The 13,867-nt window shown below is 38.7% G+C and overlaps 1 protein-coding gene across 2 annotated transcripts in view; it reads right to left on the bottom strand.

The window, feature by feature from the left end:
* cyld (cylindromatosis (turban tumor syndrome)) overlaps positions 1–13,867 on the bottom strand; it is a 54,984-nt gene that overhangs the window by 15,546 nt on the left and 25,571 nt on the right. For both annotated transcript variants that reach the window (XM_057834297.1, XM_057834303.1), the window contains 3 exons: positions 8,987–9,375; positions 8,525–8,690; positions 1,743–1,884 (listed from right to left, as the gene is read on the bottom strand). In XM_057834297.1, coding sequence (XP_057690280.1) covers positions 1,743–1,884; positions 8,525–8,690; positions 8,987–9,375 — 697 coding nt within the window. The remainder of the gene's footprint in view (positions 1–1,742; positions 1,885–8,524; positions 8,691–8,986; positions 9,376–13,867) is intronic.

Genomic DNA, 13,867 nt, shown 5'->3' with positions numbered 1-13,867 from the left:
AAGACCCAGCCACTTCTCATCTTCAATGCCCTTGCTGATGGAAGGCCATTTTCACTCAAAATCTCTCGATACATGGCCCCATTCATTCTTTCCTTTACACAGATCAGTCGTCCTGGTCCTTTTGCAGAAAAACAGCCCCAAAGCATGATGTTTCCACACCCATGCTTCATAGTTTGTATGGTGTTCCTCGGATGCAATTCAGTATTCTTTCTCCTCCAAATATGAGAACCTGTGTTTCTACTAGAGGTGTGCAAAATTTCCGATTCTTAGATTATTCGCGATTCGGCCGTGGAAGATTCGAGAACGATTCACAAACATCCAAATTCCGATTATTGAAATATGCCACGTAAAGCAGAAGTACGACACACTCAGCGCGCCGCGCGGTCTTCGGTACGCAATTAGGGACCGAGCGAGAGTAGCTAAACATCACTAATGTACAAAACAAATTAAAAAATAAAAAAATAATAAAAAATAAATAAATAAAAGGAGTGGGGTGCATCAATAATCGTTTTATAATCGAATCGGCGCCTCTGAATCGTAGTCGTAATCGAATCGTTAGGTGCCCAAAGATTCCCAGCTCTAGTTTCTACCAAGAAGTTCTATTTTGGTTTTATCTAACCATGACACATTTTCCCAGTCATCTTCTGGATCATCCAAATGCTCTCTAGCGGACCGCAGACGGGCCTGGACGTGTACTGGCTTCAGCAGGGGGACACGTTTGGCAGTGCAGGATTTGAGTCCCTGGCAGCGCATTGTATTACTGATAGTAGCTTTTGTTACTGTGGTCCCAGCTCTCTGTAGGTCATTCATTAAGTCCCCCCGTGTGGTTCTGCGATTTTTGCTCACCGTTCTTGTTATCATTTTGACGCCACGGGGTGAGATCTTGCATGGAGCCCCAGATCGAGGGAGATTATCAGTGGTCTTGTATATCGTCCATTTTCTAATAATTGCTCCCACAGTTGATTTCTTTACACCAAGCGTTTTACCTATTGCAGATTCAGTCTTCCCAGCCTGGTGCAGGTCTACAATTTTGTCTCTGGTGTCCTTCGACAGCTCTTTGGTCTTGGCCATAGTGGAGTTTGTAGTGTGACTGACTGTGGTTGTGGAAAGGTGTCTTTTATATTGATAATGAGTTAAAACAGGTGCCTTTAATACAGGTAACGAGTGGAGCCTCGTTAGACCTCGTTAGAAGAAGTTAGACCTCTTTGACAGCCAGAAATCTTGCTTGTTTGTTGGGGGTGGCGTGGCTCAATGGTAGAGTAGTCGTCCCCCAACCCAGAGGTTGTGGGTTCAAGTCTCTGCCCTGATGAACTCGCCTAAGTATCCTTGACCAAGATACTGAACCCCACATTGCTCCTGGTGCTGAGTCACCAGTAGGTAGATGGCGATGTATTGTAAAGCGCATTGAGCGCCTTGAAAGGCGGAAAAGCACCATATAAGTACAACACCACTTACCAAAACCATTTGTAAGTGACCAAATACTTATTTTCCACTCTAATTTGGAAATAAATTCTTTAAAAATCAAACAATGTGATTTTCTGTTTCTTTTTCCACATTCTATCTCTCATGGTTGAGGTTTACCCATGTTGACAGTTACAGGCCTCTCTAATCTTTTCAAGTAGGAGAACTTGCACAATTAGTGGTTAATTAAATGCTTATTTGCCCCACTGTAAATACAAGGATAAAGGAAGAGTTTGTGTAATATTAAAAAAAAAAAAAAAAAAAAAAAAAAGAGTGCTGACCAGAAGAGGGTTGAATCCAAGTAGCAGGAGTTGTAGTGGCCCTGGATGCCTTTCTTCTTGCCGACCATGACGTCTAGGCCATCTGTCTCACTACGAGGCGGGGTATTCTCATGTACGATTTCGCTTAAGTAACCCCCGAAAGCTGCATGAAGAGAGGTTTCACTAACATCAATATATACAGTATTAATGTCGCACTTACTCCATTTTACTGCGATTTCTCTGCCAGTCTAATACATAAATGGTACGTGTTTTTTGGGTTTTTTTTTTTTACACTGAACTATGTTAATTCAGGAATAAGACACATTTACAAAGTATGTTTGAATGAAAAACTTTCTTGGCCACGAAAAAAAACAAATATGGAAGTAACTGAGCTTTCGTGTAACACATAACACACTGATTTCACACATAACACACTCATACCTTGCTGCATGAACAAGTTAAAGGGGATAGAAACCACCTGAATGATGTGTATCCCAGCGGGAATAGTCTTTTTTAATGAAGTGAAAAGAAAAAAATTCATATTTCTGATGTGTCAGACATTTTAAAACTCTACTTTTTTTTTTTTTTTTTTTTTTTTTTTTACATGAAATGTGTCTCAGATTGCCCCACCTACTCGGCACATTGTCTGCTGACTGTAGTGTGCGCGGCTATTGGAGAAACAAGCTTTATTGGACTCCAAAGGCGAAGCAGTGTTCGTCTGAGTCTTAGTTGTAGAATGGAGAAAACACATAAACACTCTCTGCATGTGGCATGACTGACGTCACGCTGGTCACACAATGGGTGCGCTTGTAAGTGGTCTAATTTGTTTGGGTTTCAACACTATTTTCTCCTTAATCATAGTAATAAGAAGGGGGCGATTTGCATACTTAAAATACTTTGTGCAACCGCCTATCATATGTATGGAAGACCTGGAGTGCAAAAATTAAATAAATACACAGTTAAATAAATTATTAAATGTGTCATTACAATGCTTCTATTTAAATATGTATTTATTTCAATATATATTACAATATTTATTTATTTATTTCAATATGTATTTGTACATTTCAAATTTTATTTATATATTTCACTTTATATTTATTCATTTCAATATTTTCAATTCGGGATTTAATAACGGACATGTCGTAGAACACGTTGACGCAGGAAACTCGGACCCTGAGCACGTGGCTTACAACCTTAGCAATCGCTGCCACGCTGGGAAGGAAAGAGCACTAGCTTGACTCCAGAGCCATGTAGCTTGACCACTCAACTCAAACCCTGCCTAATTCACGCCCACCCAAAGAGTTTGACGAGCCAATGACACATAAAATTATTTCATGCGGTACAAGGGGAACAAGAGTGCAAGAATGAAATAAATAAAAAGCAGATTAAATAATGAAATAAATTTTAAAAAATGAAATAAATGTTGAAATGAATACATATATATTGGAATAAATAAATATACAAATGTTGAAATAAAAAACTAAAAAGAGAAAGAAATGTTGAAATAATTAAATATAAATTGAAATAAATAAATATTGAAATACATAAATACATATTATTTAAATAAATAAATATTGCAACAAGCATTTTAAGGACACTTTTAATAATTTATTTAATTGTGCATTTATTTTAGAGCTGTCCCGACTAGTCGACATGGTCGACGTCATCGATGACGTAAATCCGTCGACGAGCACAACATCCCGTCGACGGCTAATGAAGGGTTAAAAAAATATATGCGTGGAAAGTTCAGAATGTCGCACGCTTGGTATGCAAGCGGGGAAAGCGGCACAAAGCCTAAAAAGCGCACCAGAGTCCAAAACATTGACTTATTATATTTATTTATTCTATATTTTATTTAAAGAAACAAAGGAGTGTAGGTACACTGTTGTTTCCTGTCTCTTCAATGCCAAGTAGTGACGGGATCTGTCATTCACTTGAGTAAACGAATCCATTCCGGATCGTTCAGTAAAAAGATTCGTTCAAACGAATCGTTCAACGAATCGTTCGCCCCCCTCATCTCCCTCCCCGTCCAAATGAATCGTTCGGTTACTGAACGGGAAGTGACGTTGCCGAACGAATCACCAAAGACCGCTTCGCAGTATAACTGAACTGTCGCCTTTCTACCCTTATTAGTCTGTTAAGAAAAATGTAGACATATTGCGACATCTCCCGTGTCCGCGTGCGTTGTTTTGGGGCGCTTGAGTAGTGCATGATGGACGGATTGACATAATTTGTCAAACCAACCAACACCTGACACGGGAAAAAAAATAAAACACTCGGAAAAAAATGACATGTATATACAGTTTCATTGCAAATCAGTATTATGGTGATCGTATTGACGTTTTGCACTGGTATTAATAAATAAAATAATCCGGTCAGCTCCCCTGTCGTCCCCGCATCTCAGATCGTCAAATGCTGACGAGAAATAATTGTTTGCTCTTTACGATATCGCCTTTCTACTCTCATTAGTCTGTTAAGAAAAATGTAGACATATTGCGACATCTCCCGTGTCCATGTGCGTTGTTGTGGGGCGCTTGAGTAGCACATGATGGACGGATTGACATAATTTGTCAAACCAACCAACACCTGACACGGGAAAAAAAAACATAAAACACTTGGAAAAAATGGACATGTATATACCGTTTCATTGCAAATCAGTATTATGGTGATCATACTATTCTATTTTTCTGTGCACATACTGTATGAGGTAAATATCGCTGCCATGAAGCCTCCATATAGTGACAGTTCTTTGCCCCCTTCATTGCTGTCACGCGACCGCAGCTCAACTTTTGCTTGCCTCGTAGCTACCCGTGTTTTAAATTACTGTAAATTTGATAGTATGTCGTAATAGGTAGTCCCGAGTCTGTTGAGAAAAGTAGTACACTAAACCATGCTCGCTAGATTTGTGTGGTGTTTTTGTCTTTTTGAGCTGCATTTGATAGGCTCCACGTTAACAAATATGTGACAAAGTCCTTTCCTTTCATTTTTTGATTCGTTCACCGCATAGTCATTACTGGAAAGTCACGTTAGCAGCAAGCTAGGTCAGGAACCGGAGGACCGAGTCACTGAACGGGAAGTGACAAAACTCAGTCTTGCCCCCTTGCCTGCACGCTGGCTGCTTATTGGCCACACGTGGAAGTGAGTGACATACGCCCTGATTCTGTTTCCGGTCCCTCCCCTGCCCGCGATGAGGCTGGCGTCTGGTTGGTCGTGTGCGATGTCAGAAGACGCTGTCGCTTGCTCAACGCCCTCCCACGCAGTGAACAAGCACCAACTTCATAGAACGAATCAGTGCAGATGGTGATTAGTTCGGTCTCGTTCACCCAAACAATTCGTTCAAAAAGAACGAATCATTCGCGACCGATACAACACTAATGCCAAGCTTGGCTGCACGTCGGCCGTGAATGATAATGACAGGACATTGTTAGTCCGTCGAACTAACTAATGACATGTTCTATTGAAGTTGCTAAGTCTGACGCGATATGCAATAAGTCCATTTATCGCATGGTAAATAAAAATGAGGGCGGTCATTTTCACGGTTGCGTTGTATAGCTGCGCGCGCGTACATTTGTGCGTGCGTGCTGATGGTTCTCTCTCATCAACACGCTGTCGTATTAAAGTTCAGATATACAAAATAAGAAAACACATCTATGTTAAACACTATATACAGTGGGGAGAACAAGTATTTGATACACTGCCAATGGGTTTTCCCATTGGCAGTGTATCAAATACTTGTTCTCCCCACTGTACGTTAGCATTGCTACTTTGAGGTGAATGGGGAAAAAAGACGACCTACTTTAGCCGGCTATAAAACAGGCAGCCTTCTCCAAAACTTGCAGTTAAAAGGTGACACTTCAAACATGAAAAATCGCTGGTTAACAGCATTTGCAAAAGGAAAAAAAATCTATTACTGACAACAAATGCAATGACAAAAAGTGCTTTTTTGCGGAGTGTAAAGTTTAAATTAGCGGTTTAGCGAACGTACTTCCGGTGAGCATTTCAAAATAAAAGCATGTAATGTTCGTCATATACGTAAATAACGATTTCTGGCGTTAATCCCACATACTTCAGATTCTACACCAAGAATACCTTTAAAATGACACCCTTTATGAAAATTCTGATTGGCAATGAATAATTATTATAATACTATTATATATAGTACTACAGTATACTATAATATTAATGCTAGGTATTTTTTAAAGAATTGTTTTGAATCATTTCGGAAATGTGAAGTCAGTGTTCTGAATCTGTTTACATTCCATTCTTTTGCACAAGTTAATTCTATCAGCATTTGAACTCATTGTTCATTTGTGATTTATAATTGTTATTTATCTGTTTATTTGTACTTTAATCAAGAATTTAAGTGTTCCAAAATGTTTTTGTGAATTGACAAGCGTAAAAAAAATGTCATTGCTAAATTAGTTTTAAAAAAATAAATAAATAAATTATTATAAGATTAGTCGACTAATCGTAAAAATAGTCGGCTGACTAATCGGGAGAAAATTAGTTGTTTGGGACAGCCCTAATTTATTTATTTAATTTTTGAACTCCTGGTCCTCCATACACATGAAGGTCATTCATACAAGGTGTTGTCTATTGCCTTTCTTAATCTTGAAAAGTGGCATCCAAAGACCACCACAATTTGTACATAAGATTAAATGTAGACTGTTAGTATAGCTTCCACCTATGGAAAATGTTGAATCAATCAGGTATGGATTCACTAATGTGTAAAGCACCCCTTTTAGGAATCACTAGTGTAGGTAATATGCCGGTTTTTCACACTGTTTACATAGCTAGCGCCGCCATCGCCATTGTGCTGCCTAATCAGGATTTACGTGATCCGAACCCAACTGTACTTACTGTGTAGAGGAAAAGCATTTTTAATTGTCCATGGGACTCATTCGTTTCTTGGTGGCACAATAGCAAGGGGGAAAAGGCAAATAAAAATGTTAAAGGGTTTTCCTCCCCAAGCAGAAAATTAGCACACTTATACAGTAAATGACTGCTATCTTAAAGGGAACCTCGGACTTTAAAGGCTTGTGGGCTCTAATAAGCCACAAATGTTCTCTTTTACTAAAATATGGTATTAGAAACACATAAAATATTGCCATTGATTAAAAAAACTATAATATTTGGTACAAGTTTTGACCTACGGAGAGCAAGATTTAAACGCATAATGAACGCTCAGGGTGATGACGTAGATTTTCACTGTCACCTGACGAATACTACCAGGTTACTGCAATTCCTTCAACACGGCGAGACGTCTAACACATGCGCTCATCAGTTAAAAGCAGTGAGTACTTACTATTTGTGTTTGTGTTGCTTTTAGCACGTGTTTCCCTCTCATACTTTTAAGCACTGTGGTTTTTTGTGGTAGCTTTAAAGAAGATTGTTGATCTGTTGACCACATTAGTCACGTAACATACAGTGGGGCAAATAAGTATTTAGTCCACCACTAAATGTGCAAGTTCTCCCACTTGAAAATATTAGAGAGGCCTGTAATTGTCAACATGGTTAAACCTCAACCATGAGAGACAGAACGTGGAGAAAAAAAAACAGAAAATCACATTGTTTCATTTTTAAAGAATTTATTTGCAAATCATGGTGGAAAATAAGTATTTGGTCAATACCAAAAGTTCATCTCAATACGTTGTTATGTACCCTTTGTTGGCAATAACAGAGACCAAACGTTTTCTGTAACTCTTCACAAGCTTTTCACACACTGTTGTTGGTATTTTGGCCCATTCCTCCATGCAGATCTCCTCTAGAGCAGTAATGTTTTGGGGCTGTCATTGGGCAACACGGACTTTCAACTCCCTCCTCACCCCGTGGCGTCAAAATGGTAACACCACACAGAGGAGGGTTCTCCTTCACTTCCACCAGGGAGCCCACCTCCAGACTGGCACATAACAAAGTATTGAGATGAACTTTTGGTATTGACCAAATACTTATTTTCCACCATGATTTGCAAATAAATTCTTTAAAATCAAACTATGTGCTTTTCTGGTTTTTTTTTTCACATTCTGTCTCTCATGGTTGAGGTTTACCCATGATGACAATTACAGGCCTCTCTAATATTTTCAAGAGGGAGAACTTGCACAATTAGTGGTTGACTAAATACTTATTTGCCCCACTGTATTTAAACCACCCTTATTTGATATTACTTTGACCAAGTATTTTCTTAAAGCTTTTTTAGTATGTTCTGTTTGTATGCATCTAAACAAAACAAGCTGAAAGCACACGGTAGTATTTCGGGTGTCAAATTCGCCTCTTGGAGCACGTTTCGCCGGTGTAGCACATTTTGGCAGAACACCGTTTTTTTTTCTACTCTCGTCTCATGTCATCACGTCTTTCCTATTCATTTTGCTTTTGCTGCTCATTTTGTGAAATATCCACAGTGCTGTCATGCTCATTAATGTTCCTCTCGTGTTGAAGTTGAAAGGGTTGAACAGATAACGTGTTTATGTCGCTAGAGTAATACTCTGGAAGCCCGGCAGCGTAATCATGTGACGTCACCGCCCTGCGACATCAACAACAATGGCAACCTACTACCATAGTTAAAATAATTTTACAAATTGTATGAAAACAAAACATGAAGAGGGGTTTCAATATTAAATTATTTTAACTCATAACGTTTTATCTTTTAAGAACTACAAGTCTTTCTAACCATGAATCCCTTTAAAATTTCAAAAAATAAAAAATAATATATATTGTTATTGTCCTGCTCTTGACACGGTCTCATCTGCCAAACGTTTTGGTCTTGTTTTATGGCATCTCAAATCGATGGATGAACAACTCACCGATAGAGTTGCAGCGTTCGATGGGGTTTGCGGAGTGATGCAGCGACGGGAACCGGGAGTCTGGCCGGCAGCACTTGAGCTTCACAAAGAGGGCCTTCTTAGGGGGGCAATTGAAGTAGCGCGTACCTTTGAAGGTGCCATCAGTGCAACCAGGGCACTCCTCTTCCTGAAATATAATGTTAACGAATAAAAAATAAATAAAATACACTGATGAGTACTAGCACCTGACAACAAGCTATCCAGGGGGTGCGAAACTTGTAGGCTTTGAACAAGAGTTTGGGAAGATGATTAACAGGCATTTACTTTTCTAGAGTTAAAGGATGGTTGTTTAGACACAGGCATGTCGTAACCTGTGAGAGCTTTTGAAAGGTCAGATTGGCGAGTAGTGACTTAACATTCGACTGAATTTTTAACAATGAAAGCATAATCTGAGGAGGTTTTGTATATTAAACACATTCTCACCAGCTCCAGCCCAGCCAACGGTTCCAGCAAGCCTGGAGGAAGACCCACCCAGCGGATAACTCCACACAGAGGGGGGTTTTCCTTCACTTCCACCAGGGAGCCCACCTCCAGACCGGGTTGCCCTCTGGTAGGTGTTGCAGGCCGTGGCGAGGAGGGGGTGGTGGGTGACGGTACCTCGGCCTGCTCCCCCATTACCGACTGGACGGATAGAGAAAGTGGCCCGTGACTCATGTTGTCCATGGGCCCGCTCTTGCGGTTCAGGCTGAAGGGTAGCGAATGGAACTTGTTGTCACTGGCTAACGAGGCAGCCGGCGGAACCCTAGCGGGCGGGGGGGAATCGTTGAAGTCAGGGGGTGTTTCAGTAAGAGACTTTGCTGGGTCTTCCCCAACTGAAGGAAAAAAAGGAAGACATGTAATGTACTAGTGAGCATTTCTTTCAGCACTGTTTTCAAAGTTTATAATTGAAAACAAATAAACGAATGAAACACAAATGAATGAAATGACTGATGAGCTGATTCTCTTTCTGGAGGAGGACCCTGTCACCGTGTTTGAATGAAGACTTTTTTTCTTTAAATTTGCCATTTTGACGAGTGAGTCACAGGAAAGTTCAAGTAGAGTTCATCTTAGATTTACTCATACGCTAGACAGGTTTCAGGCATATTTTATTTTTAATAATGTCTGGAAATAATAGGGTAAGGTATATTATCAAGCGTGGTTTTTTCAGGCGTGACAAGGTTGGACAAGAAACGACATTCATCAAAGGGACAACTGAGGTTAAATGTTTTGGGGACAGAGTTAACAGAGTTCGATGGCTTGGACAGGTCCAGAGAGAATGTTGATAGAATGCAGAAAATAGGTTTTGATGGAAAATAATGATGTGCTGTGGCCACCCTTAACAGAACAACCCCAAAGGTAGAGAATATAGAGATATCAAACTACAGTGATACCTCCCTACTTCGTGCTTCAAACTACGTGTCCTCAGTCCATCGCAAATTTTTTTTCAATTAAAAATTATTAAATAAATGCAGTATTTCATAGAGCTGTCCCGATCCGATCACATAGTCTCTCACACTCGCTCCTGCCGCTTTTCATAGTCAGGCAGTGCACTGGAGTTGCTTATTAAAGTAAACGATGATTGAAAGACGTTCTAGTTTGATCTTGCCAAAGACACTTGGAAGCCAAAACTTCAAAGCGGCGCATGCATCAATCATCGTTTAACTTGTGGCTGTGGCAACTCATTGTGTGTAAGTGAGCAGCTTGAGCGGATTTGAGTGAACTCACCCAATGAAGCATTTAATAAAGGTACACATTTTTCTACTTTATTTTTGTTTTTTAAAAAAAAATTCGGTGGGACAGTAACATGTTTAAAAAATCTATATATACATAAAAGTTGAAAAAACATGTCTTATATGTATCTACTTCCAATGCTAAAATCAGCAAGGAAGTAGCCAGCTTCGTCAGGTTTTTAATAATTTTTTCTGAACTTGTGCACCACAACACGACTACTGTCTGTCTGTGGCGGCAACATAAATAGTCTGAAGTATCAACAAATCTTAGCCGCCTCTAACATTCCTAACCACGGGACAAATTCTGCAGCAGGATGGTGCTCCATCGCATACTTCAATCTCTACCTCAAAGTTCCTCAAGACAAAGAAGCTCAAGATCCTCCAGGACTGGCCAGCCCAGTCACCAGACATGAACATCATTGAGCATGTCTGGGGTAGGATGAAAGAGGAAGCAAGGAAGAAGAAACCCAAGAATGTTGATGAACTCTGGGAGGCACGCAAGACTGCTTTCTGTGATGTTCATGATGACTACATCAATAAATTGTATGAATCCTTGCCGAACCGCATGGATGCAGTCCTTCAAGCCCATGGAAGTCATACAAAATATTAAATTTGGATCTCACAGCACCACTACTTAATTCACTTATGTTATGCAACATATTTTTGTATTTGAAGTACTTTTTTTTTTCAATTTTCACACTACTTTTTGCAGGCAACAAAACTTTTGTCTTGCCAAAATTGGACCTTTATGTCTTCATTAAATGATAAATCTTTTTTAGTGAAACAAATATATTTTTGTACATTCAACATCATTTGGGAGGATCTTAGCTTTCATTTGAGCCATTTCTGTAACCAATTGAAAAATTAAAAGTTATTATCAATTGCTTCTACAAAATGGATAAGCGACAAGACTTTGGTCGGGGACTGTATAGAACTAAATGTGAAATGACAGACGTCAGCGGCGTCAGAACATGAATAGAGAACTAGCGTAATGACAAACTTGCCGGCGTTAGTAAACAGCCACCATCTTCAAGCAGTAGACTTCTCTGGAAGGCTCTGTTGTAGCGAACCTAATTAACTTTTTATCTAAAATACTCCTAGATGGGCAAAATATTGACTTGAATCTATCTTTAAATGATGAAACAGTTTTAAAACTTTCACATGTCAAAACTAGACAGAAGCGAAATTATGGAATACGAGAGCAATTTGAAACAATTTTAACCGTTGATTCACAACATTAAATTAATTGAATGTAGTTTAAAGCTTCTGATACAGAATGGGGACTTGAGTATTTAATTTACCTTTTTGAACTGTTAACTTGATACTGAAATAGTAGTTTGGTTTAGCCTGGGAGGATTTTTTAACAATTTTGGAACTAACAATTTTGGAACTACTGTACGAAACATTAAAATGTGTGTAAAAATCGATTTATAATGGAATCGTATCCTCTGAATTGTAATCGTAATCGAATCGTGTTAGATGCCCCAAGATTCCCACCTCTAGTATTTATTGTTGATATCAAAATAGTGTAGGGCTGCAGCTATCGAATATTTTAGTAATCGAGTAATCGACTGAAAATTCTATCGAGTAATCAGATAAAACAAATATATTTTTAGGTGAAGAGCAATTATAAATATACATGAGAAAACAAGACATTTAATCTAATCTTGAACCATTTTCAGTCAATCAATGTCTTTATTTTCAATGTATATTGTTGAAAACAGCCAACAATTGCATCTCAGATGTAACTAGAATAATAAAAAGACTAATTCACTGCTTTCACTCAAAACACTTTGAGTTCTTATTTAAAAAAAAAAAAAAAATATATATATATATATATATATATATATCTTAACTAAAAATGTCATTACGCTTGATAACACACATCACTTAAAAGTTAGGATTTTTCCCACGTGTTTCAATTGAATTTCTATTTGTGTCAAGCCATTTTTAAGTTCTAGTTAAGTTTTAAGTTAGTCTAAATTGTAAGTCCTGATAGGATTTTGAGTTTTTGCAGTGTTCAAAATAAATGTATGATACAGGCTGTATTGGAGCACATTAGGGACCAGTGCTACTTGGTGTATTACCCAGGAATGACTACTGAGCTAAAATTGATAGTTAGCATTATTAAGTTTTTATTTTACACTCTAATCACTCCACAATGCTATGTTATGTTAAAGCCTGTATGTAAGACACGTTAGCCACGCATCGACAGTGGTCATAATTAATAGAAACCTAGCCCTCCGCATGGCTAACGTTACGTGAGCTAGTAGTGACAGTAACGTTAATCTTATTTATTAGCGCTTAGCGCTCTTTATTAGCGCTTAGCGCTCTACTGCTTTAAGATGGCGGCTGTTTACTAACGCTGCCCAGACGCGGCCGAGGCTGTCATTATGCATCTAGTTCAACATACACGGGATTCTCTATGAGATGCATCAGACGCTACCTGCTACCAACGTAGCATCGTGTGGACTAGTATTTAGCAACGTCGGCGTTGTTTGTAGCGGCTGTCGGCTGCAGTAAGTTTTTTTTTTTTTTTTTTTCCTCTCCGCACGTGACATTAGCGCGTTGTCCCGCATTAAAAGTAGTCCGAGCAAAACGTGATGCTTAGAGCTGTCAAAATAAACGATTACTCGAGGTGGATAAAATTACTCGGATCAGTTTTTAAACTCAAGTTACTCGAGTTGCTCGAGTATTCGTTTCAGCTCTAAAATAGTGCAAACATTAGTTTTTTGGATCACAGTGCTTCTGGCTCAAAATAACAACAAAGGCACAGGGCTTCAGTACAGTGAATGAGGTATGTTATTGGAGCTATGTTACATTATTTTTCAATAATTTATTATTCATTTAATTTTTGCACCATGAATGCAAAAACCAAGCATCTTGGTTTTGAGACATCTAATGATCAAAAAGCATTACAGCTGTGCTAGGCTGTGACCAGCCCTTGAACAAAGGCAGACAGTTTCTACATTCACTTTGAAGGCAACATGCATATTGGCCCAAAACCGATCACGAAAACCAGATGTTAATATTATCAGATGTCATTTTAACACGACTGGTTCGGCCGATATAATCGGCTACCCGATAATATCGGACAACTCTTATAAAATCTGTAAAAAATAAAAAGTTTCTTTAACCGTCAAGTTTTCATAATTTCTTACTGCATTGAATATTTAGTTTAATACGTTTTAAAGCATGAATTTTGACCAAATCCATTCAATGACTTTTAAAGCTTTTTAATGACCCGCAGAAACCCTTAGTATACAACAGATTTGAAAAAATAGCAGCACTCTTCTGCCTACAAGGTTCAGACATGCAAATGAAACCATGCCAGATGAGTCGCTAAACAGTGATTCATGGTTCAAGCCAACACCTCACACAGGTCACCACTTGTGAGTCACTGCTGACATTCACATTATTACACTATATGACGTCTACATTCCAAGTGAGAATAGATGCTAATAAGACCACATTGAGAGAAGGTAATTAATGAAAAATACAACACGACACAAAGACAATGGAGAGAAGTTAATAACTCAACTAAATATAATGTTTAAAAAATCCCAACACCAGTGGAAATACAGAAATATAAAAC

This window comes from Corythoichthys intestinalis, chromosome 1 (genome assembly GCF_030265065.1).
Source record: "Corythoichthys intestinalis isolate RoL2023-P3 chromosome 1, ASM3026506v1, whole genome shotgun sequence".
NCBI lineage: Eukaryota > Metazoa > Chordata > Actinopteri > Syngnathiformes > Syngnathidae > Corythoichthys > Corythoichthys intestinalis.
Note: the sequence above shows the minus strand (reverse complement) of the source record. Positions and strands in the feature narration are given on the sequence as shown.